At 40.4% G+C, this 26,640-nt stretch overlaps 1 protein-coding gene across 1 annotated transcript; it reads right to left on the bottom strand.

The window, feature by feature from the left end:
* Window positions 1-76: 76 nt before the first annotated feature.
* mms22l (MMS22-like, DNA repair protein) lies at window positions 77-25,168 on the bottom strand. The gene is made up of 25 exons (XM_051720146.1): window positions 25,102-25,168; window positions 24,036-24,245; window positions 23,798-23,923; window positions 23,653-23,705; window positions 22,477-22,564; window positions 22,163-22,340; window positions 21,425-21,518; window positions 21,205-21,335; window positions 20,996-21,109; window positions 20,726-20,902; window positions 20,521-20,583; window positions 19,376-19,495; window positions 16,445-16,680; window positions 11,060-11,569; window positions 7,826-8,013; window positions 6,989-7,139; window positions 6,770-6,900; window positions 5,829-5,968; window positions 5,580-5,736; window positions 5,026-5,195; window positions 3,066-3,277; window positions 2,773-2,939; window positions 2,226-2,322; window positions 1,962-2,129; window positions 77-275 (listed from the first exon to the last, which is right to left on the bottom strand). Exons 2-25 carry the CDS (start codon window positions 24,209-24,211, stop codon window positions 200-202), a joined length of 3,723 nt encoding a protein of 1,240 aa, XP_051576106.1. The 5' UTR covers window positions 24,212-24,245; window positions 25,102-25,168; the 3' UTR covers window positions 77-199.
* Window positions 25,169-26,640: the final 1,472 nt, after the last annotated feature.

Raw genomic sequence — 26,640 nt, 5'->3', positions numbered from 1 at the left:
AAAACTAGTTTTGAACCACTAACCCACTAGCACATCTTCAGAAATATAGCTCACAGAACAGATGGGTCATCAAACAAAAACAAGTTTATTTCACAAAATCCAGACACGGATACACTATCAAGTCTACACATTATATACATAGTGTACATTAGAGGTTTGAGATTTGATGCAGGCACTAGAGTCAGACTTGAGGCTGAGGTCAGTCTTCTTCTAAACTAATAATCTCAGCTTGGCCACTATCTCCAAGCAGGGCCAACAGCCTCCTATAGCCATTCCTGAAACAGAAAGAGATTTTAAGAGTGCAAAAAAGAATGCATGTGAAAAAGTGAATCAATAAAAACACCAAATCTTTAAAAACGTAAATTAAAGGTCAGGAACCCCTGACGTAAATATTCTATGACTCCGTTTACACCTGTTATTAAGATGCGTTTCGGGTGATCTGATCACAAGTAGTCAGTGCTAAATACAGGTCTAAACGAGGTTTAACCACCTGAGACCCGAGCGTGACCGCTGTGCATTTTCCATTTCCCTTTTTGATTCGTAACTAGTAGCACCTTATAAATATGCACAAAAATAAAATAAATAAATAATAATCTAGAGCAGTGTTATTCTTAAAAATAGATGGCAATATACATGGGCTGCGGGACTAAGTTGTGATATAATACCAAGCTAGATTTGTTTTTAATCAAATTGTTTAATATGTTTCCAGGAGTGTTGGTTATTCATGTTTTTGAGGCATTACAGACATTATATCAGAAATTAGCATAATTAATTCTGATTCAAAGCAATGGCCAGCATCATCCAACCACGTTAAAATACAATTATACATTATAAATTCTGAATTTTATGTACTGATTACCATTGTCCCATGTCTGCCAAACATGTTGAGTGGACCAAACACTATCTGCAGCCTGAAACTGAACTTTTGGTTGGATTTTAGGTGTGAAAGCACTTAGTTGCATAGAGAGCTATAGGATGCTCCCTTGCTCCCTATTTAGTGAATGCCTCAACCTCCAGTCTGTCTGGACTGGTCTCAGAACAGTTTAAATTGCACCTTACTTCATATAAAGCCTCTGAAAGCAACATTTTTCAACTTTTGGATGAACCCATTGATTCTCAATGTGATAATGCACAGCAAATATAGGAATTCTAAGTAAAAAATGCCCTAAAGTACACATTAGTGTACGTTATGTTTAGCATCGTGGCGTTTCACAAGAAATCGCTCAAATTAAAAAAATGGCATATAGGATGGTTAAAATGTTTTGTAAGCGGATCACAAAAACACAGTAGTCATAAGCTCATGTGACAACATAGCATTTGAGGTTTAACCGTTTATCCATCCTGAATGCGTCCCGGACAGCAACAAGGCACCAACCCTCACCTATCAATCAAATGCTGCGCTACAAAAGAGTTTTAAACGTCTGATCGGAAAATTTGAAAAAGCAGTTACATACACAAGCACGAGAACTTCACAGATGTTTTTCAGTGTGTCTGATATCAACATGCAGTGGCACAGATGAAAAGCACACACAGCTAACTCGGCTAACACAGGTACTCCACCTAAATAACGGAAAATTTTACTCTAAATTTTCTTTGTGACTGCCTCCACACTGGTTTTGTTTGTGCTTTCTTTGTCATTTATGACTTTTACGCAGTTTATTATCATGCTGTAACAATGACATAGTGATTGATTTATGTCCTCATGAAATCAGAGACCCTTAGCTTGAAATCCAAACACAAGTGGTCACAGGAGACGCATTTAAGCGACTAGATGTAAACAGCAATGTGTCTCGCTTGACCACATGTGACCGGATCACCGAGAGGCATCTTAATACCAGGTGTAAATGGGGTCTATGTAGTAACATAGTTGTAAAAAAGAAAAAAAAAAAAGGCTGGCATTGCGTTTTAGCGTCAAGTTTCTTTTCAGTTCTAAGCAGACGTGTAGGCTACAGCTGCTGTACCTGAGTGAGGAGTTCTTTCCCAGACCTCTCTTGCTCTCTGTCTTTCTAAGACTCAGTGACATAAAGGGAATAAGAGCAGTCACTGTGGAGGGGTGAATGACGGCTACAACCTCTAGAACATTATACACCTGCTGGTCGTATACACCTTCATTCTCTTCCACAAAGGCCCTGGGTAAAAGACAAAAACCACACACAAATAACTAGTAGGTAGCTCCGAGTGAGTGAGAGAGAGCACGGTTTCGGAGCAGTTTGAGGGTAATTTACCGTAGAATTGTTGTGGTGTGTTCGCATGGCTGCTCTCCTACCACGGTGGTGCACCTCTCCACAATAAGCTGTGTAACCTCTGTGCTTAGTTTCTTTACTGAGAGAAACACCACAGGGATTTGGTTAAAAACAATTAAGTATCCTCCATTTTAAATCTGAGCAGCAGTATGGAGGTCTTTATCAAAGCTGATCTTTGCAAATGATAGGTAACAATGTGTTAGTATTAACTCATTTTTATTAGTATTTTGGTAAAATGAGGCACAAGCTTTTAAATTTAAAAGCCAGTTAATATACAGTGGAGCCCAACATTTGAGAACACAGCGAAAATAATCAAATGAGCAAATCTTTGACATTAACCATGTTAAATAATTTGTTTAAAAAAAAAAAAAAGGTCTGACTTGCTTTCATTGAATCACATAAGATGCTCTTTGGAACATTCTCAAATGATGGTGGGATAACGTGCATCATCAGGTATTCCAAAATTCCTACGTTTTTTTTGTTGTTGTTGATCAAATCAAAGTGGGTTACATGGCATTTCCCTGCCTACCCTGTAGTTCGTTGACCAGCATCAGACAGCGCAGCACCAAAGGGAGGGGTATCGCAAGAAGGGTGGGGTCTGTGTCATTGTTCCTTTTTAGGAGCTCCAACAGGAAAGACAGAACTGCAGCCAGTCGTGGGGGAGGTGCATGGCCTTTAAACTGAAGAAAGTTATCTCTGCAGAAGTGGAACCAAACAACACAATTGTGATGCCATTGCTATTTTCAAAAAGGATCTCTGTTGCACATTTCTTTCTACAGTCAAGAATCTGTAAAATCATGTAAACAAAGGAGAGACTAATACCTCAACACTTGCAGAATGCTTCTCCTAAGTCTTTCACCCTGAAGGGTGTGTGTTGGTTCGCAGGCTGCCAGCATGACAGGATGATTGACCACTGCTCCAATAGAGGGGGTGGCTGGGAGGAAGCGGCTCAGGTATTGAGAGATGACACTGTGCAGTTGCTGCTTCAGGTACGCACCCTGAGATTGGGACACACCCACTGCAACTGACAAACCCTAAAGATGCAAGGCAACCTTGGTTAAGATGATACACTGCCTGGCCAAACAAAACGTTGCATACATTAATATTTAGTTGGTCCGCCTTTAGCTTTGATTATGGTGCATATTCGGCATGTTTCGACAACCTTATGTAACGTCACAACATTTATTTCTGTCAAGAGTTGCATTAATTTTTGGCCGAGATCTTGTATTGATGACAGGAGAGTCGAACCACTCCGTAATGTCTTCTCCAGCACATCCCAAAGACTATCAATTGGGTTAAGGTCAGGACTCTGTGGTGGTCAATTCATGTGTGAAAATGATTCCTCATGCTCCCTGAACCACTCTTTCACAATTTGAGCCCGATGAATCTTGGCATTGTCGTCCTAGAATATGCCCGTGCCGTCAGGGAAGAAAAAAAATTCACTGATGGGATAACCTGTTCATTTAGTACATTCAGGTAGTCAGCTGACTTCATTTTATTGCTGCATAATGTTGCTGAGCCTAGACCTGACCAACTGAAGCAACCCCAGATCATAACACTGCCTCCAGAGGCTTGTACACTGGGCACTATGCATGACAGGTGCGTCATTTCATTCACTTCCCTTCTAACCCTTACATGCCCATCGCTTTGGAATATGGTAAATCTGGACTCATCAGACGATATGACTTTTTTTCCATTGTTCCACAGTCCAATCTTTTTGCTCCCTGGCACATTGAAGTATTTTTCCGATTAGCCTCACTAACAAGTAGCTTTCTTGTGGCCACACAGCTGTTTAGTCCCAATCCTGTAAATTCTTGTCGCATTTTGTTTGGAAATGCTCTTTCACTATTAAACATAGTGTTCAATAGTTCTGATTTTTTTTTTACGATGTGACCAAGTGTTTTAGTGATTTCCGATCACGATCATTCAAGATTTTTTTCCGACCACATTTCTTCCGGGAAGCTAAAGGTTTACCACTATCCCTCCAGGTTTTAATAATGCGTTGGACAGTTCTTAACACAATTTTAGTGGTTTCAGCAATCTACTTAGTTGTTTTCTTTGCTTGATGCAGGCCAATAATTTGCCTTTCCATGACCACAGGATACATCTTCTGACATGGTTGTTTAAGAAATGAGAAGCTACACACTGCATTAATTAGGGTTAAAAGAATTGTTGCCAGCCGAAACATATTAATCACTGCAATAATGATCCAATCATAGGCTCTGCATATTTAAATCCAAACAGGCAGTGTACAAGTCTCACATAGAAAAATAACTGTATGTTCTGTATCCCCTTTTTTCTACGTGCTCAGGATATACATATTAGGGCTGGGTAAAAATACAGATTTTCCGATTAAATCGTGATCTTCATTTGAAAGATCCTGATACTGATTCTTAAAATCTCAAGATAATTTTTTACTTTAAAGTTTACTTCAGTTTTGGTTGTGTTGATTATTATATCTGTTAAATAAATAGCATTTGAACTGCATAGTTTGGGCCCTGTTGTTAATTTTTTTTTTGTAATGTACCATGTTCCCTGTATAATTACTAGCATTAGCTTTCATATGTAAGCAAAATGGACATCTTACCTGAAATATACCCAAATAAATCAGAATTCAATTAAACTGTCTTCAAATCGGAATTTCATAAAATCGGGAAATCTGTATCGATACACAGCCCAAGGATATATTGCAAGAAAAGAGAGACAGAGTATTAACGGTTTAAATACAGAGTTTATATTGGATTTGCACAGTACGTGGACATTCCTGTGGTGGTTGTTTCACCTGGAGGAAGAGAGGCAGGCTGTCTTTGAGGGCCGATAGCATTTGAGTGTGTGCGCCACTGTCCTCCTGGAAGAGAGCGTGGGGCAGTAGAAGCACATCTACAATGCGGAAAAGCAGCTGCTGAGCTTTGGTGGTGGCCAACAGGTGGCTCCAGTGCTTTACCAAGCAGCCTAAAAAAAAAAAAAAAAAAAAAGAACAAAAATTTTGGGTGGAACTTAATTTTATCCATCAAGAATAAATTGGATTGTGAAAAGTGTATGGGAAGGGTTGAAAAATAAGAGGGCTTTGATTTCTTCAATTGAAAGGGAAAGTTGTTTTAGAGGCGGCACAGGCTATAATATTATACATTTAGAAACTTTTTCAAATAATGTGTGCTGATGAATCACTCACATTAACAACAGGAACGTCTGTTAAGAAAGTAAATATTTTGATTTCATGTTGACTTCAACTGCAGGGTAAAAGTTCATTGGTGGCACTTCATCAAAAATATTCAGTTCAGGTTAGATGCATTCTGATGCCTACAGTCAGAGTATACATTATCAAAGCACACTAACCTATGGTCCAATAGGACAGCTGTAGACCCTCCCGGTTCTTGTTCAGCAGGTAGGACTTTATGTATTTGAGGATGTCCCCTACATACTCCAGGGCCCGAGACACCATTGAAGAGCGCTCAGAGAGGAGCTGGAGTTCAGAGTATGAACGACCCACAGCCTAGTAAACCATGAATATACACAGTATTAGAAATTCAGTCTAGCGTATATATTTGAGCTTCTAGAAATAATAATGCATTTCAATGTGTGTACCTTAATGAATATTGCCATTGCATGTTTGGGTTCTTTGACAGCAGCTATATGTAGGCCTACTCTCTGTAGTATGGACTCCATTTCTGGAAGCCGGAGGACCTGTCTGGTTAACTCAGCCAGCTGTTCATCCAGATTTCTGCCTATACACATGCATTCCACAGATGTTCACTCTGATCTACCCAAATAATTTTAAGAATGCTAATTCTGTATCAGTTGTGAACAACTTGGGGTTAATGAAATACTTCACTCATTCATGAAAATCCAGTTATTTTCTCACCCTCCATGAAATAAATTTTCTGTGACACAAAAAGAGATCTTCAGAATCTTCTGGCTGCTCTTTTCCATACAACAAAATCATACAGTGATACAGGGCCATGTAATCTATACTTTTATGGAGCCGTTTTGTTTTATATTTACAAAATTATAGTTAAAGCTTTGTATGAGGTACCGGACTCTCCTTTGCACATGCAAATATTCACACTTGGCGCATAAGGATGCGTTGCACCAGGTTTGACGTCAGTGATGCCAAGCAATATTGGCTCTTGCATATGTCATGACCCAGATGTCCCACATTTGAATGTGTGGAAGTGAGAATTAGATTTGAGAGCTACACTGGAGAAGATTTTCAGTGTATAACAACTTTCAGTAAACAACAACAGTCACTAAAATCTTATGTTGTGTGAAGAGCAGCGTGAAAATTCTTAAAAAGTTTCAATTTGTGGTTTACCACAGGGTTTGGAAAGGCATGACAGTGAGTAAATGACAAAATTTCCATATTTGGGTAAATTATCTCTTTAACCGCCTTGCTTGAGAACACAATGGTGGTGGCTTATGGCTCACACATTGCAGGGACAGAACCAGCAAACTTCTGGTTACTGGCCCCGAACTTTAACCACTTTGCCACACCATGCCCATTAGGACTACGAATGAGATTTTTTTACCTGCTCTTGTATCTGGGGTATCTTGGCTTTTATGGAGATATTGTTGTAGAACACAGCGGATCCAGGTACGCACACACAAAGCCTGGGCCGAACCTGATCCTGGTCCAGAGCTGACCCAACTGACCAGCTCTCTGTGGGGAAACAGAAGAATGAAACTCAAACCAGTCTGGAACAAAGCTACACATGAGAAGAAAGAGAACATGGGGAAGAAATACTTACCCATTTTGCAGCAGGTGATTTAGATAGTGGGTTACTAGCAGGGGGTGGAGCATCTCGTCCCAGCCAAAGAGTTGCATTATGGACTGGATGGGGTGGGGCTGTAGGTTTTGAGGGGCAGAGCCAGGCATGTCTAATGCCAACAGTGTGAAGCCTAATAACATAAAATACTATAAGATTTTTTTATTTTTTTTTAAACTTCAAAAAATGGTAGAGATTGACCAATATTGTTGTTTCATGACCACTACTGACTGATTGTGTGTCTGAGGGTTCAATAACCAATATGTATAATTGATTATTTATTATTTACTTATTTCTTCATTAAGACACAATAATAACTAAATTATTCATCACTATCTTCTGAAGGTAAAGAGTGTATATTGTGCAAATACAACAATTAATTTATTTAAGCTGTTATACAGGCAATATACACTTGTCCAAGGCTCTTCATTGAATTAATGTAACTTAAGACTTTTGAAATCTTAGACTTGCCACTTTTTGTCTTTTTGTATGTGTGTAGCTTTATCTGTAAAGATATTAAAGAACCGATAACTGATTAAGTGGAAGTGCTAATATCCATTAAAAATATTCTCTCAAAAGGATGGTACTTTTAGGGGAGTGGGACAGAGGGAGAAAATGGAAAAAACGTCAATCCCCCCCCAAAAAAAAGACACACAGATGAGTTTTTGTGAATTGTCCCACATCTGTGCAGCAGAATGGCTTTACACGCATGCAGTTCCATTCTATTCAGCTCTTTTAGAGCAGAGTCTACAGAGAAAAGGCAGCAAAGCAAAGAAAGCCCCTGAGAGAACAAGTGTTCATTTTCCCAGTTTCCCTGACCTGCTGCAGCGTCTGCCAGCTGTGGTGGAGGGGTCTGGGAAAGCCTCATGCTGCACAGGAATGGGAAGAAATGAGACCAGAGTGCTGCTGCCACCGCTTGGTGGCGCTCTTTAGCTACGCTGGGGAGAGGAGCCCAACCAGGAGAGTCTACGGAGTGAGACAGCTGGCCACTGCGCTGGTGAACTCTCCTTAAAGAATGAAAGAGAAAAACGGATTAAGTTCCAGGTTAGGTTGTTAAAAATATCAACCCCCTCTTCCTACTTCAGAATACTTGAAATATTGTGCCCAATCATTGTAATTGCATGGAAAAGAGTGACTCTGACATCCTTCAAAATTTATTCTTTTGTGTTCCATGGAAGAAAGAAAGTCATATGAGTTTGGAACGGTACGAGGTTGAATAAATGACAACATTTTCATTTTTGGGTGAACTATTATTTTAAAATATTATTGCTGCCTTTCTCCCTCTGTCTGTATTATCTCCAGCCCCCTCTGCCCTCTCCTCTGTGAATTTTCCTCATCTCTCTGGACAGAGGGATTAGACGGTGTGTGGTGGTGTGGGGCAAGCAGTTCCTCAGTGGCCTGGCAGTAGCTGTGAGGTTGGGTCTGAATGGACGGCTGAGAGAGCGAGTCTGGCTCCGCAGTGGCTGGCATTAGCTCAGATAAGCAGCTGAAGGGGCTGTAATCTCATTTAGACTGGAGATGATCCTCCTGTCCCGTCATTCTCAGCGATGAAAGTGAGAGTGCCGGGGAAGAGCTGGTGTGAGCGTCACGCGTGCACACACACACACCTTTGCGCCTTCCAGCAAGGTTGCATCTAATCCACGGAGAGCTGAGACAATCGATTAGAGAGTGAATTCATTAGCCTCGTTACCACGGCGGAATGGGCCTTTCACACCCATCAACACTCATTGTACAAGACATCGTCAGAGACCCCACTTAATCCTCTCACTGCAGCGTCTTACACATACGCCGTATGTACACACCATACCATCTGAAGACTTATTTAATCTCTCTCCGGACTGCAGCACAGATTTTGAACACACACCCCTGCAACATACACACTGATTTACAGGATCACACACCAGGCAACCTCATGTAAACTGACACACAGAATCACACACTCAAATAAGCACACTATCTGACACAATACATAAGCTCTGATATCTCAGTATCGCCCCGCAAAACAGACCAAAAATATTGATCCAATTTGTGCATGGGGGCATATAGAAATTTTTGTCCAATAAAATGCTCTCTAGAATGAGAATGTTCCCTCCCCCCTATAGCAAATCATGGTTTTGCCTGGATGTGACTAAAAGCCATTGGCTATTAACCTAAAAAAATAAAAAAAACATCTTCTAATTTGTTTCAATTCTAAATATGTCAACAGGTATTCATCAAACCATTTCATGGGGTCTTTAAAGTTTTGAAGGTCTTGAAGTAACCTTGTATTGTTCCTGTAGATCAACTGGAAGAGCTGAGAGCATGGTGCTAGCAACGCTAAGATCATGGGTTCGATTCCCAGGGAACACACAAACTGATACAATGTATACCTGTAATGCACTGTAAGTCGCTTTGGATAGAAGCGTCTGCCAAATGCATAAAAAAAGTAAACCTCGGTAAACTCTGAACTGAAGAGTTCCCATTAGTAATGCATTCAGGGGATATGTCTGTGCAATTAATGTAGTGTGAGTGTGCAAAATATGAAATATTGAACTGCTAAATGAATCTTATTAAATGTAGTTTCCAATGCAGCATTGGTGAAGAAGTTCTACAAAGACAAGCCACAAACAAACTAATTTATAAGCCTTTAGTCTTAATTCACAAGAATTCATGCATTCTTTAAAATCTGTTTTGTGTTTTTGGGTGAGTTTGACTTTAATTGTTACTGTCATGTCTGGTCAAACATCCCCTGCTGTGTTGATGCATTTTCATTTCTTAAAAACAGAGAAACACAGAGATAATGCTCATCACCTCCCTCCCTGTCCTCCGTGTCCACACGACCTCCATTCTTCTGTGGGGAAACAGAGCATGCATTGAAAGCACGGGAGGAAGGAACCCGATTAATCGTTTGCGAAAACTCGATTAGTCACTTGGCAAAGGCGCCACTGTACTGCAGGGGTCACCGTTGCGATCCCACTGCCCACACACACAGGATCGTGGCAGGAAATGCGATGAGGAGTATTAGAGTGTGACTAGAGCTTGGCCCGTGTTATCTGTATAAATCATCTGTCAGTTACAGTCTGCCTTACGTTGGCTTGTAGCAGCGAGCTGGCTAATTCACATAAGGCTTGCACATGCCATCTCCAGCCTAACAGCCATAATGAAGCCAAGGTTCAATTTAGCAGACCACATAATAATGCATTAATTTTGTGAGTGAAAATGCATTTATAAAAGCGATACAACAGAACTGCTGTGAAATTAAGAGTAATTTGTGGGGACATGTCTAAGAGCAACACGTCCCTTTAAACTGGGTCAGCAGGATCTTGGTGGATATGCAAGCTCATTCTGGAAACTTGCTTGTCTTGGTTTTATCGCCCATTAATGTGCAAATAAGTGGCCTCAAAACCCAAGAAGCTGACTGGGAATTGTGGGAATTAGCAGCGTTAAAGTGAGTTAGATAGGTAAAATGAGAAGAATGTGCTCTTAAGGAGTGGGCTCTTTACCTTGGAGGAGTGTGTGTGTGTCTGTTCACATTTTGTATGATACAAGGGTGTGACTTATACTATTGAAAGTTTCTCTCAGCTGCCATGCTTTGAGATGCACAGACAACTTACTCAATTGCACACTAGCCGACTCTGACTGTTTTAGCCATGTAAGGCACACCAATGTCCCTGCCATGAACTCTTCTCACACACTGTCCTTCCCTCAGCTCACTCCACACTTAGCGGTTTCCAGCCAGTCCCGGTACCCCTGGGCCGAAACTCAAAACAGCTCTCTTCCAGCAACTGTACGGGCTGACCCAGGTGCTGCGGGACCCAAGAGATCCACAGGTGACCTGAAGGGGGCTCTGATCACAATGGAAAAGCTTATCTCCACGCTGTGCAGTAACTACTGCATAATCAAGTCATTGTCAACATACAGGGGATGCAGGGGATAGATCTGAGCTGTGTAGGGGCCAGGGAGCCATATCTATAAGCTTCTGGGATCACTTGGAGGGGCCGTGTGTGTTTGTTTTTGGAAGTAACATATCTTAATGTCTAAGAGTAAAGTGTGTATTTGTGTGTGTACTCTTACCGTAATTGTGCCAATGCGGTCTGCAGGAAGCCCAAAGCAGTGCTGAGTTCAAACTGGCGGCAGGCGGGCAGCAGCAGTCCAAAGCCCTCATTCAGAAGCCTCTCTTCTGACAGCGTAAGAGTAGGACTCGTTTCAAACACCTCACTCACCCCTTCCAGGTATGTGCTAAGTGGAACCCAGAGAGCGAGCTTGCGAGAAGGCTCGGTGGTCTTCAGGTAAAACTCGTGGGCTGCTTGGCTGAAGTAGGCGGCCAACTGCTCAGCCAACGGGCCAGCATCTAGTCCCTTCTCTAAATACAGCAGTACGAGAGCCAGCTGGCCCTTCCACTGCAGCGCACGCAGGGCTGGGGGCGTAGAGTCAGCAGGCAGCATTGCAAGCAAGTCACATGCTCGGCTGGCCACGTCCTCCAGCTCGGCACACTGCGCCAGGACCAGGAACAGCAGCAAAAAGTGCAACAGGCCTGAATCAGAGAGCTCCGTCATACGCCTCTGGTGGAACTTTGAATAGAGTCTGCGGAGAGGACAGGTGAGAGATATTTGGTCACTGTGAACATCACATTTTAATATACAGTGGGGGTTCAAAAGTCCAAATTGAAAATCTGTGATCCAAAATCCATTTGAACCTGGAAAGTTTTACGATTGAAACAAACAAATGAAAACAAAATAATTGTTATTATGTGGTGCGAACTCTTGAGAGATGAAAAAGATTAGAAAGTCATAGCAGGTGTTCCAGGTGTATATTTTCAGTTGATTTGTTTGTTGTATTTAAAGCTTTTTGTTGTATTTAAAGTGTTCAAGCTTTTAAAAAATTAACCCTTTCAAGTGATTTTAATAAGGAAAATGTAGAAAATTTAACAAACAATTTGGGCTAATTAGCTTCAGAAAAGGTGACTTTAGCTGAAAGGTGAGTAGTTTACATCCCTGAAAATGAACAAGAAATATTTAAGATAAAAAAATAAAAAATTAAAAAACTATTCCTAAGTCACTAATCAAAGAAGCAAAATTGTGACCTTGACCATGTCAACTTCTTTGTAGGAAAGATCAGACATCCTTGCTTCCATTAAAGCACACTAGATGCTATTTGGAAGATTCCCAAATCATGCTGGGATAACATGGATCATCAACATGGATCATTTGGTTCCATGTCAGCTCAAGTTCATGGTGTCATTAAAGCAAAAGGGGGACACACCAAATACAAAGAAAATAAAAAATGTATGTACATTTTTACAATTTTACTCAAATTGTTATGCTGATAATGTAATTTGTCATTTAAATTTTTTTTTACAAAAATGCAAAATAGCATTTACACAAGTGGACTTTAACGCTACAATATATTGCACCTGTTTTCTCACAACATTGCAAACAAATCTTTAGATTTATGTTTTTTTATTTACTTTATGTGTAATTTCATACAAGTTCCTAAAGTTAAATTAATGAAGTCGTCGGTCGGTTAATAAGCGGAAAATCTGCATTTCTCAGTTCGGCCAGATACACTTCTATGAGGCGGAAACGTATCCCAAAGATTCAGTTATTCTCGTGGACACTCTGGTGGTGCATCTCAATCAGCTCCCTATTTCAGTAGTCAGGCCACTGATCGGTCAGTCAGCCATTTCTAGGTCTGTCTCAATCGCAAAATTGTTCCAGTGCACCGAAACGTTTGCTCCCTAAAAAATTCCAAAAATGCACCGTAAAAACCAGGGAGCATCGTTGCTCACTATGTTTCCGTACCGGAAACCTTGTCATGTCTTCTAAAGTCTTTTAAGTCATTAGAGGACAAGTACAAGTGTAAAACTATGAAGTCAAAGCCTTATTTTGTCTTTAAAATAGATGTCGTTTGTTATGTCTTTCATACATAATAATGACCATGCAAGGGAAACAATCTTTTAAATAGTTTTTAGATGCTTTTTTTTATGTTAAAAATACACTTCACAACTACAATACAAAAATTATATAATTCATAATAACACAGTAAGTTTTAATATATACAACAAAAATGCACAGTAGTGTCATTTATACAGCTATGTTGCTGAATAACACCAGCTGCATTTAAACGCGGGAGCTCGTTATCTTCATAAGTCAGAGTTCAGTGGATCAGTACCCTTGCCAGTGCCCGAATTCGTGTTCATGATATACTGATTCACGACACAGGGAGCTGGGGAGCTGAGACACAGGGTGGGTCTCTTGCCACAGTTTCAGTCACTATCCAATTATGATGTAGCATATCATGAGGTAGTGGGCAATACCTAACCCACCTCGGCAATCAACATCTACAAACAATTTTTCCTTGTGGCCTCAAGACTGATCAATATTTAATTCATTTCAGCGTATTTTCATGAACCACCACACAAATGCTCCAATACCTTTAAAAAGCAGTAAAACATGTTGGGACCCATGAACACATTTCAATGACACTCTCACTCGAACCAGAGTACTCGACTCAGTGCTAACCTCCTCGCACAGCAAAGCTCCAGAAACCAAGTCTTCCTGGAAATCTCCATGCCTGTGGGCAGTGTGTGCAAGTTTGTATGTGTGTGAGTGTTGTTTGATCCTCCAGGCACCACAGTGAAATGCCTTTAAAAGACCATGTTAAATGTCAGAAACACTCAGGCACACAGTGGTAGCTGCACTGTCATGTGCGGCTCAATTTGCTGCAGCACAGGAGGAGAAATCAATATTGACCCCCTCCGCTCCCCCTCTTTCTAGTGTTGAGTGTTTGGCCCCAAACAGAACCCTGCAGGTTCCTTAACAAACATACTGCACTACAAGCAGGCCTTCGAGCATTCATCTAATGTTTGGGTAAAAACACATCATGGAAGGCTACAGGGAGACGGGGCGCATTGCCGTTATAGATAGAAGCCGCGACGACAATGTGGTACAAGCTTTCATAGACTGACCTAATGAAGTCTTGGCTTCAGATGGACTGCCCACAGTCCATTCACTACCGTCCGATGCATATTGCATGCAAAACTAATCTAACTGGCTGGCTTGACACAGCTTCCATTTGCCTGGAGAAAAAGTCCTGTTTACAAGGTACTGGGTTGATACAATGAGGGCTTTTCAGGATGCAATAATCACTGCGTTTGCCAGTTTGTTAGGTTAGTACCATCAAATCTTTAAGATATTCAGAGTTTTGTTTGAGACACTAGCAAGTAATCTAGATATCCACAAGCAGAACTGTATATTTGGCTTTGTTTTTTAAATTATGTCTGTGAAATAGTCTGCACTCTGCATTCTGTACTGTTCTGTACTCAAAGCTGCACTATGTAAGGTTTTTTTGTTAAAAATGAACAAATTGCCATTATTGATTGAGTACATACATACACAATCAGTGTTCAAAACAATGTTCTTTCCTTACCCCGATTCACTAAGGTAAGCCTATAAAAATTATTTGTATTTTGAGCTGTCTGTTTCGATTTGGTGCGAAATCGCTAGCTTATGACGTACATCCTTGCGTCATTACGTCACGTCCGTGAACATAGGAAAGAAGAGCCAGCTGTCTCGTTTCCACGTAAAAAGTAGATGGTGGTAATGCACTGTTTTAGTTTGCGAGTAGCCATTAAAAAGAAGAAACAAACTACAGTTCAGTTCAGTCACACTCACACTGTTCCAGACAGCATTGCAACAATCTGGATGGATGTTTATCTGTTATCTGTTTGGCGACATTGTTTACCTGCTTTAATGCTTGGATATGCTGTCTGGTAGGATTTTTGAAGCTAATATTGCTTGTCATGCTTGTATGAATCAAACATTACTCGTGTGTTAACTCGTGTATCTACATTTTCGGGGGGAGTTACTGTGACATGTTTACTAATATTTATGACTTCTGAAATTGACTGTTAACTGGTATATTGCCTTTTTAAGCATATTTTCATGTTTAATAAAGTATATTTTTTCCCCATCATTATTGAATCCTTGTTTTATGTTTTAAGTTTACTGAGTTATTGTGTGCATTCATAGACAGACTATTTTAGTATTACAGTTCACTTGCATTATCAACTGAGGCTGTACAATATAACAAAAATAATAAAAGTCTTCCATTGAACTGGAATCAGCCATATCACGAGTATCACCTCTTAAATTGACAAGTGTAGTACAATACAAACATTAATAGCAGATAAAACACTTGAAACATTATATTAAAATATACTGGTAGTGATTGAGGTGATTGAGTCCCCTGTTCTCTATGTAAAAGCGCTTTGAGTGTAGTGTCAGAAAAGAGCTATGTGTAAAATTCATTCATTCAAAATATGTGAATACGAGTGTTGTTTATCTTCATCAAAGCAAGTAATATTTCAGTTTTAAATGTTTCATTGTATAACATTATATATTTCCAGTTATGATCACACACAGGCGATGTCCAGGTAAGCTCAAATCATGATTCATCCACCAGAAGAGCAGTGGCGAAACACGAATCACGTTTAGTGTTCTCCTGCAAATAGCTTGCAATTTTAAGTTTCAAACACAGACGCTGCTAGAGAGCACAAAGTTACGTAGTGCAGCTTTAAGATTTTTCCTTGTGTTTTAAATAGTCATTTGCGGAGTAACGCTACAACATTATTTGAAAAAAAAAAAAAAAAAAAATTCTTCGTAGGTCTATTACATTATTATTAGAATCAATACTATTATTTTTAAAGAGGTTGATTGGCATGTCAGTCAGACAGCTCTTCCTGTCAAAGTTGTTGGTTCTTGAACAAAATAAGCCATCTTATGGAACAGATCTATTGCCACAAAAGGTCTGGCTACACGAGACTACACCCTAGGTAAAGAAGAAGCCAAAGACGAATGGAAGGTTCCCAAAGATATTGTTTGCATTTTTTTTTCATCTGTCGGTTTGGTTGTTTGTTTATACCGGACAGCTTTTTTTCCCCTGCCACGAGCAGATGCTGCTCATTCCCAGAGTACGAGCTTGAGCGCACACCCTGCCGATCTCATTAATGCACCATGCCTCCCACCGAGGACGCTCCAAGCCAGAGTGCCATCAGCACAGCCCACACCTCCCTGTGTGGCATGTGTTTGTGTGTGTTGTCATGGGGGGAAGGGGTGGTCCCAGAGCCAGCCAAGTCAGCCCCCACCACGTCACTGCTGGAAGCCCGAATGCTTGTGTTAAGGTGAATTAACCACTATGCTCGTTAGGTTATTAGCCTTTGTGCATGACACACAGCTGAGCATGGTCCAGACAGAAAAATTAATTATCCAGATTTTTTCCAGTTTTTAGCCTCTCACTGGCACCCCACCACAGACAAACCAGACTGACAACAGATCTGAGAACAGTATGCAGTGGTAACTAGAGAAAATGTGTACCTTTCCAACTTTAAACAAAGTTGCAATAGAGAGAAACTATAAACATTTGCAAAATTAATCTTCATGACTCTTGCACCCTTCTCACCTGCCCTTGATCTGTCTCCAGGGGGCACCGCCAGCATTTTCCTGGCTCAGGTGAAGGGCCAAGATATGCAGGAAGATATGGAAGGAGTTGGATGAGCGGTAAAGCTGCACGTGAATGCTGGAGCTGATTGAGGCTGGGCTACAGCAGCTTTTAGCCTGTTGCAACAGAGTGAGGGGAGTCCTGCTGATACTGCCCAGCCCCGAAACACCTAACCAGGGCACGGTGAAAGAGCCATTCTGCATGCAAATCAAAGGAGAAGAGAGAGTGCTGTATTAGGAATAGTATGGAAGGGTGTCTTACACACTGATCAAGCTTAACCCTCCAATGGGATCCAGAAATGAGCCCTACCATTGGTCCTCCTGGTCATTTTTGAACAGAAAGAACAAAGATGATTTTGATGATAATAATGATGACATTTATTCTTTCCTGAAGTAATAACAATACAAGTATGCACTACTTCTGAGATTTTATGCAATTTGTATCTTATTTACATGTACATTTCTACATTTTACCATTAATTTGCATATACAAATAAGCACATTTATGAAACATTAGTACAGTAAAAACCTACACTTCTAGAAGCTGAAACATTAAGAAAATATGAGAATGTGAAATATTGGAGGGAAGTTGCTGCCATCTGGTGAACAAAATATAGAAACAATGACTTCAAATCATGTAGTGACAATAATAGCCATTAGATGGCTGTTAGATGCGATTCGCCATGGTGCTGCTACAGAATAAACTGTGAGCAAGGTTCGACGAGGCCACATTTACAACTTAAGCACCGTTCACACCGCGGGCGGCATGTCGCTAAACTTTGTGATCTGTGTCGCTGGTGGGCATTCCTACTGCTGCCGCCGCTCTAACGTTATTGGTGTACTGCACAACTGGCCATAGTAGCGTTTGAAATGCTGTTTACAGATGATACTGTAGATAAAACTAAGATATCATAATAATTTGACAAGGAATCAGTTCTTTTGCCTCTAAAAATGCACATTCTGCAGGGGAGAGCATTTTATATAACCTGCAGCAGTGCTTAATGCATCATATCATTATACAAGACGAGCGTTACATCAATATATGAATCAAACTGACGTAAGCTACTCTGTCTTCACTATCATTGGTAGTCACTCGCAAATGCCACTCATCATTTGCATACATTTTCTCAACTTGTTTTGTCACTCCCCACGGCGATCTCTGTTTAGAGCTGTGGGAAAATGTCTTTGTTTTCATAACCTTGTCTGGAAGGTGAGGCACCTGCATCTAAGTGTAAACTTTCCCACAGTACTTTCGTACACTGGGGTCACTCAGAATTTGTCCTTTGATCTTCGTTCTCTGTGTGTGTACAGTGCATCCGGAAAGTATTCACAGCGCTTCACTTTTTCCACATTTTGTTATGTTACAGCCTTATTCCAATATGGATTAAATTCATTATTTTCCTCAAAATTCTACAAACAATACCCCATAATGACAACGTGAAAGAAGTTTGTTTGAAATCTTTGCAAATTTATTAAAAATTTAAAACGAAAAAAATAAATAAAATCACATACATAAGTATTCACAGCCTTTGCCATGACACTCAAAATTGAGCTCAGGTGCATCCTGTTTCCACTGATCATCCTTGAGATGTTTCTACAACTAAAGTTTGGAACCACCAGGACTCTTCCTAGTGCTGGCTGCCCAGCCAAACTGAGCGATCGGGGGAGAAGGGCCTTAGTCAGGGAGATGACCAAGAACCCGATGGTCACTCTGACAGAGCTCCAGCATTTCTGTGTGGAGAGAGGAGAACCTTCCAGAAGAACAACCATCTCTGCAGCACTCCACCAATCAGGCCTGTATGGTAGAGAGGCCAGACGGAAGCCACTCCTCAGTAAAAGGCACATGACAGCCTGCCTGGAGTTTGCCAAAAGGCACCTGAAGGACTCTCAGACCATGAGAAACAAAGATTGAACTCTTTGGCCTGAATGGCAAGCATCATGTCTGGAGGAAACCAGGCACTGCTCATCACCTGGCCAATACCATCCCTACAGTGAAGCATGGTGGTGGCAGCATCATGCTGTGGGGATGTTTTTCAGCAGCAGGAACTGGGAGACTAGTCAGGATCGAGGGAAAGATGAATGCAGCAATGTACAGAGACATCCTTGATGAAAACCTGCTCCAGAGTACTCTGGACCTCAGACTGGGGCGAAGGTTCATCTTTCAACAGGACAACGACCCAAGCACACAGCCAAGGTAACAAAGAAGTGGCTACGGGACAACTCTGTGAATGTCCTTGAGTGGCCCAGCCAGAGCCCAGACTTGAACCTGATTGAACATCTCTGGAGAGATCTGAAAATGGCTGTGCACCAATGCTCCCCATCCAACCTGATGGAGCTTGAGAGGTCCTGCAAAGAAGAATGGGAGAAACTGCCCAAAAATAAGTGTGCCAAGCTTGTAGCATCATACTCAAAAAGACTTGAGGCTGTAACTGGTGCCAAAGGTGCTTCAACAAAGTATTGAGCAAAGGCTGTGAATACTTATGTACATGTGATTTTTTTTTTTTTCGTTTTTTATTTTTAATACATTTGCAAAGATTTCAAACAAACTTCTTTCACGTTGTCATTTTTTAACGACCACTTAGACTTTTCGAATCATGCCCACATTTTTTTGGTCTGTTCAGATGGCAAATGGAGGAAAAGTCACCAAGTCTTGTACCACTCAGATAAAGGAAACCATCAGCAAAAGTGATTTCGGTCAAAAATGACCGAAGAGCATAGGAGGGTTAAGTGTGGTCTACACTAAGCACTGATGCCAAGTCTTCATCAAATACTATTCAAATTCAAATAGAAACCCTAGAAAAAAAATCTGATTTAGTACTAATAAAACAATGTAATGACTCCAACAAATGAAGAAGGAATAAAATATAAATATGAACTTTAAATTATGGCATACTAGATTTTTACTGTAATATTCCCAGAGTGTTGTGACAGCACAGACATTCGGGCCCCATATCAAGCTGAGACTGAGACAGCAATGAACTACCATTCGAATCTTCTCTTCCTGTGCGGCTTTCTGAAACATAATCACATTGATATTTGCATTTTAAAAGACACACAGTTCACACACTGCAAAAAGGTATCTACCAAAGCCATTATGATACACCGATCAGCCACAACATTAAAACCACCTGCCTAATATTGTGTAGGTCCCCCTCGTGCTCCAAAACAGTGCCAACCCGCATCTCAGAATAGCATTCTGAGATGCTATTCTTCTCACCACAATTGTACAGAGTGGTTATCTGAGTTACCATAGACTTTGCCAGTTCGAACCAGTCTGGCCATTCTCTGTTGACCTCTCTCATCAAGGCATTTCTGTCCACAGAACTGCTGCTCACTGGATGTTTTTTGCTTTTGGCACCATTCTGGGTAAATTCTAGAGACTGAGTGTGAAAATCCCAGGAGATCAGCAGTTACAGAAATACTCAAACCAGCCCACGTGGCACCAACAATCATGGCACAGTCCAAATCACTGAGTTCACATTTTTTCTCCATTCTGATGGTGATGTGAACATTAACTGAAGCTCCTGACCCATATCTGCATGATTTTATACGTTACACTGCTGCCACACGATTGGCTGATTAGATAATCGCATGGATGATTGTTGGCGCCAGATGGGCTGGTTTGAGTATTTCTGTAACTGCTGATCTCCTGGTATTTTCACACACAACAGTCTCTAGAATTTTCTCTGAATGATGCCAAAAACAAAAAAACATCCAGTGAGGGGCAGTTTTGCTTATGGAAATGCCTTGTTGATGAGAGAGGTCAACAGAGAATGGCCAGACTGGATCGAACCAACAAAGTCTACAGTAACTCAGATAACCGCTCTGTACAATTGTGGCGAGAAGAATATCATCTCAGAATGCTATTCTGAGATGCGGGTTGGCGATGTTTTGTTGGCTCAAGGGGGACCTACACAATATTTGGCAGGTAATTATAATGTTGTGGCTGATTGGTGTACAAATACAACACTCAACAAGACAAACAAGCACATTAACCAAATAACTACCACTCAATATTATTTTAAACCCAGCCATTACCTTTGGATCACAGCTAGACTTCAGTAGCTCAATTACAAACCCCCAATTATCCTCAACTTGTTTCTGAAAGAACAACAAACTGACAACTTCAGCCTTTTATCTTATCAGTAATGTTTATCTTTAGAATTAATGACATTTCTAAAGCTAAAATTGCATGCAACATGCTAAAACTCATCTGATAGCCTACTAGCCAGTGTCAATCTACCTCCTGTTGAACAATTCCGTTCCGATTGTGTATTCCAAGCTGGGCCAGGTGTGTGAGCAGCCACCAGGTGAACCCCTCAGGGTCTTTACAGTGCATGGGGAGCCCAGGGTCACGGTATCCAGAAGGAACCCCCTTAAGAACAGTCTGGAGTAGGGCATTCACATAATTCCAAAAAGACTGAAGGAAATGATTGCAAAATTTACATCAGTCTAACAGAAACACAAATAGAATCTGAAAGATTAGTGTCTTACAGAGTGTGTGTGTGCTGACCTGAGTGTGTATGTTTTTGCTCCTGTGTTCCAGTAAATGGATGAAAAGAATCCAGAGTTCCTTAGTGCAGAGGCAGTGATAGTGATGGGTGTTCAGAGCCTCTGTTGGTCTCACCTAGAAAGAGAAAGAATGAAGAATGATTTTACCACCATACCTTTATGCTCCAATGCTCTCAGAACATATTTTATGACATGTTTTCTAAAACACACCTTATTGTATTTGTTCATAGCCAGGCCAATGAGATCACTGAGTAAGTTGTTGACTTGGTCCTCAAACAGACTGATGTTGGTGAGTGTTTCTCCTGTCAAATTCATGAACTGGTGTGCGTAAACTATCTGACCTATCAGGATCACAAGAACAACCTTATCGTTACCCTTCCAGATTACAGGCCTCACGAATCTCACCCAGATTGTATCTAATGCCGTATACCCATCATCCTTTGCTCCAACAGGTGCAAGATCTCCAGCACAGACCAGTGGATGTCCAGGTGCAGATGCAATAATTGCCAAGTTGGAGGAAAGAGCTGTAGGGGGGACAACATTATAACTCTTAGTTCCCATAGTCACTTACATCCCCTCTCTACGGCCCTGTTTACATTTGGTAGTAACATCCATCTTGGGTGATATGATAAAAAGTGGACAACACTGATTATAGGTAAACAGGGGCCAAAATGTCTTATGATCCAGTTACTCAAACCTTATTCAGAGGTAGTCAAAAATGTACGTGACCACATTGCATTTGTAGTGTAATGTTAATGCGTCCTGATGCATCTCAGACAACTGTGAAAGACCACCTGCTCACCTAACATGCAATCATTGTGCCAAAATAAAGATTTTAAACTTTACCAGCAAGTTGCAGCTGTAGTAGAAAACAACAATTCAATCAAAATATTTGAAAAAGCCCATGTATACATGCACAAGACTTCACAGAATATCTTCGCATTTTCTGTATGCCTGGCATCACCGTGCAGTGACAAAACTCATGTGAAGAATGGGCATCCGAGATTTAGTTAATATAGATTTCTCGACTTTTGATGCTCTTACACTTATGCAATTTGCTTTTTAGGAGCAACACTGTGCTGACTTTTTTCTTGCTTTATCAACATTATCACAAGTGGTTACAGAATACACATGTTAATACCAGGTGTAAACATTACTGTTGTTATACCTTGCCCTGATGCTGAATTGTAAAAGCACTCTGGACACTGGCTGGCAGATCTTTGAGTCTTCCAATTAGCAATGTGATACTAAAGAGCTCTTCCAGCAGGACGGAGGGCAGCTGAGCCTCCAGATCTTTATAGGGGTGAACAGGACCTTCATCTAGGGATTGTGAAGGCTCCAAAAACCTGAAGATCAATACATACTGTGAAACCTTTTTCTATTGAAGGCTGTCTCGGATATTCTTACACTAATGTGAAATACCGATCCACAGCACAGTTTGAGAGAGATCACAAAAACCCTGGAGCACTGTAAAATGTGTACCTGTAAATGAAGACTTTCACATAGCTAAGGAAAAGTGCACACTGCTGTCTCAGTTCTTCTGCCTCGTAATGAAGACTGCTCGCTTGGCCTAAAAGTGTCAAAATACAGTAATTCATTCATTTACACCTTATAAATAGAAGTCAGTTAAAGCTGAAGTTTGTAATTATTTCTTTGTTAAAGGAATATTCTGGATTCAATACAAGGTAAGCTCATTCAACAGCATAATATTGATTACCACAAAAAAAAAAAAAAAAAAAAAAAATGATATAAAGCAAAAATATGTGTTCCAGTGAGGCACTTGAGGCAATGGAAGTGAATGAGGCCAATCCGTAAATGTTAAAATACTCACAGGTTAAAAATTATAGCCACAATACATAAACATAATGCATGTTAACATGATTTAGTATGATAAAATCTCTTACCTTTTCTGTGTAAAGTTAGAGCCAATTGTACAACTTTGTTGCCATGACAATGTAATGTCAACAACCCTTAAAACGACTCTAAAAATGAGATAAATAACTTTACAGCTCAAATAATACATGAGTTTTAACAGCAGAATTATTGTAAGGGCTTTTATAAAATTATAAGCTTCATATTTCTGCCTTTAAACTGTCAAAAAATTGGCCCCATTCACTTCCATTATAAGTGCCTCACTGTAACCTCAATTTTTGCTTTTTTTTTTTAAGACAAGGAAGGACGAGTCAAAAAAAAAATTTGTTTTGTGGTGATCAACATTATGCCACAAATGCAGTCGATTGAGCTTAACTTGTATTGAACCCGGAATATGCCTTTAAAATACTTTTTATTTTCTCAGATTAATATACTCAGACTGCTATAAATAAGCCATTTTTAGGTTGATTTCCCCTGAAAAGTGTAACACTGTGGCTCTTTGGCAGAATGGAAACATTGTTGAAACAAACAGAGCATTGCAACCAGCCCAACACAGTAACATTAGTTCCACACTATCTATTTGTCCATTTCTGTTCTCTTGGGTGACAAGTGGCGCAAAAATTAGACACTTCACCTTTAAAGGAAAAGCTTGAATAATATTTGTGCAAGACCCTCCACACTGAAATGCAGGAAATAGTGAGAATATGATGCATGATGCTGATGTTTTCAGATGCTTGGGTATAATTGGAATTTAACCAGTTTTCCTGCCTGTTTCCTAATGCTTACCAAAATCATGCGAGCTGGACTGCACAAGCGACTCCAGTTTTAATACCTTTTGTCTGGGAGGAAAGACAGATTGTCAAATTAGCAGACTTCCTGTTTCAGCAGACAATATGGCAGTTCTTCAGAGACAACACGCCTGCATTCCTACCTGAACAAGCCAAACAGAAGTTTGGTAGATTCAACCAGCGCTGTTTCTGTCACCCATGAAAAGTCTAAAATATCAACCGTGTCCCCTTCAAAATCTGCAGGAGCTGGATCAAGCTTTAACAGCAGCCTAAAATATGGAGGTAAGAGGATATAGGTTTAATATACAGGTTCACACAGAGCCATTATAGCACTATAATATCAACAACAACATACAGTTCCAAGACAGCTGGAATAAGTACCTCTTGAGAGCTCCTCTGCTTATATAGCCATTTGATGAGAGTCTTCCTGCCTCTTCTCTGCCTGGTTCGTATGCACAGCTGAAGCAGGGGGGCCGACTGGGAGCAGATTCACAGTAATGATCAAGTGCAGAGGGAGACAAAGGTGGGGTGAGGGACTGCGAGAACTCGCCCTCCATGTCAACAGCATGGGACAGACCACCAGGAACAGTGCTGGATAGAGACAATGCAATTAATGGAACTCCGATAAAACTGGTTTAACCACAAATTTGATTGAGTAATAAAAGAAACGGCTGTCAACTCTTTTACTCCTGTGGTTTACGTTGTACCTTAAGGTCTTGGCTACATTTCCAACTTTATTATCCAGAACAAAATATATAGCTCAACATATGTAGACAAAATAGCGGGGCATGTTGTGACACTATATGAGCTAAGCTGTCACAATGGAACCTGGAAACTGGTATAGGCTTAATAATATAGGCCGTTAAAGCCTATTATTGGCTTTTCAACTAAATATAAACATGTAAAAAAAAAAAAAAAAAAAAAAATCACAATTATGAAACAACACAATTAATGTAACGAATATTTTTCGCCAAAAAATATTTTAATTTATACTTTTATAACATTTAAAACACGTGACAACTTGCCCCGATCTGACACTAGTCCTAAGAACAAAGGTTAATATCTACCTTCATTATACTTTTTCATTATTTTATGCTAAACTAGTCTGGTTTCATTGTGTTCACTACCCAGGAGCTATTACAAAAACAACAACAACAACAACAACAACAACAAAAACATTTAACAGCAGACAAATCCCACATTTGTGTATTTGAAATTTTTATGTCTCCCATATATCTAATCTAAAAACTGTTTAATATTTTCTTAAAAAACTAAAACAATAAAATCACTCATGCCAACTAGAAACCTGCACGGCAGTATAGTTATTTTTCAGCTTTAAAGCGCTAAATTGTAAGCTATCGACCGGAAAATCGAATAAAAAAGAGAAACCGATGATTGGAACAATTTCAGTCATTTAGCCTAAGACTACCCCTATAATGACACTTACTTCTCCAGTGTTTACAACTCCTGCTTCTATGAATTCCCTCTTCCTATGTTATCAATGAACTCCCGCGCTACGGTCACATTAACACTGCGCGTGCGCACGGAATTGTCAGTCATCAAACAGTGCTCTTTGATTGGTCAGAAGTTCCAGGGGGTGTGGTAGGGACAGAAATAGTACCGTGATCCATTTGCCCCCAACACAAACGCGACTGAAAAGGTGCTTAGATGAGTGCGATCAGTCAGTGTTGAAAATAAAGAAACTGAAACAGGTAATATGACAGCATGTTGAAATTAACTGTAAGAATCGCTCCTTACAAATCACTGTTCCATGCTAACCGTAAGAAAAAGGATAGGAGATGCGATTTTAAATCAGAACGTCGCATTATGAACTGTATAAATACCGCGTTTGTTAAGTCATTGGACTGCCGGATATTTCTTCCGTCTAATTAAAAAACAGTACATCACTGTTTAAAAAAATTTGGACCCAGGGTTATCCTGATTTCCATATGCAGATCTATCTCCGCCGACTGCAGCTTTGGCAACCATGCATACATTTAAAAACATCTTTTCCAGTCCAAGCAAAATGCCCTCGATGCGAATGCAGACATGTCGGTATTATTATCTTTTTATTCGACGCCTGATGTTATTTTCTAGTTTTAAATGGGGATGTAAAGGTATGTCGGGGACCGTATTTCGCCTGCTGTCTAAAGTCTATTGAGTAATATATAAAAAACAGACGCTTAAGGCTTTTAAAGAAACTTCTGTCGTTTTCTAGCCTCTATTTACCTCAATATTGTTGCATCTTGGATGTGTACAGCTGAGAGCGCCCACAGACAGAAGGTAAGAAAGACAGTTAAAGTCGTGCTGATTCTAACCATTGTTTTCATTGACCGAGAGGGAGGAGAGATTTCATGAGCACTAAAATTCATTCAGCCCTCTGGATGTTATTTTGTGATAACGTCTTAAAAAGTATCGGACATGGAAATGAATGACATTTATTATTCTTATTTTTATTTTTTATTTTTTGTACATTTACCGGAGAACATGGCATGCACGGTCAGAGTACAAATGTTTGAAAACTATCTATAGTACAGGGAGACTGTCTCTCAAAATCTAGGGAGGTGACTGCCTACCTAGGCGGCATTTTTTGTGCATCAGAGCCGAGTTGAAGATGCTCAGGGGTTGTTCAGACCGAACGCGTTTTTGAGCTAAAAAAGAACAGAGAATGCAGGTTACTCGAGACGCGTGTTTAAAAGCTTAAGTTCTTTCTTCTTTTTTTTTTTTTTTACCTGATACTGCGTCTAAAAAAGCTGCGCTCCTGCTTTAAACATCAATTGAAAAACAGTGCGGACGGACACAAAACCATGTTCGGTGTGAATTGCCCCTAAGCCCCGTTCAGGCCGCCAGCGACATTGTAGCTGGTACGTGTTCACTGGCGGAGGTGAGAGAGCGTTTTCACTTCATTCCTATGGAAGTCGAGCGCCACGCTCTAGAGGTGGATTGTGGGATTGACAGCGCGAAGAGCAAACGTTGAGGGTCGGCC

Source organism: Myxocyprinus asiaticus, chromosome 16, assembly GCF_019703515.2.
Source record: "Myxocyprinus asiaticus isolate MX2 ecotype Aquarium Trade chromosome 16, UBuf_Myxa_2, whole genome shotgun sequence".
Classification (NCBI taxonomy): domain Eukaryota; kingdom Metazoa; phylum Chordata; class Actinopteri; order Cypriniformes; family Catostomidae; genus Myxocyprinus; species Myxocyprinus asiaticus.
The sequence above is the reverse complement of the archived record's forward strand: the minus strand, read 5'-3'. Positions and strand labels throughout refer to the sequence as shown.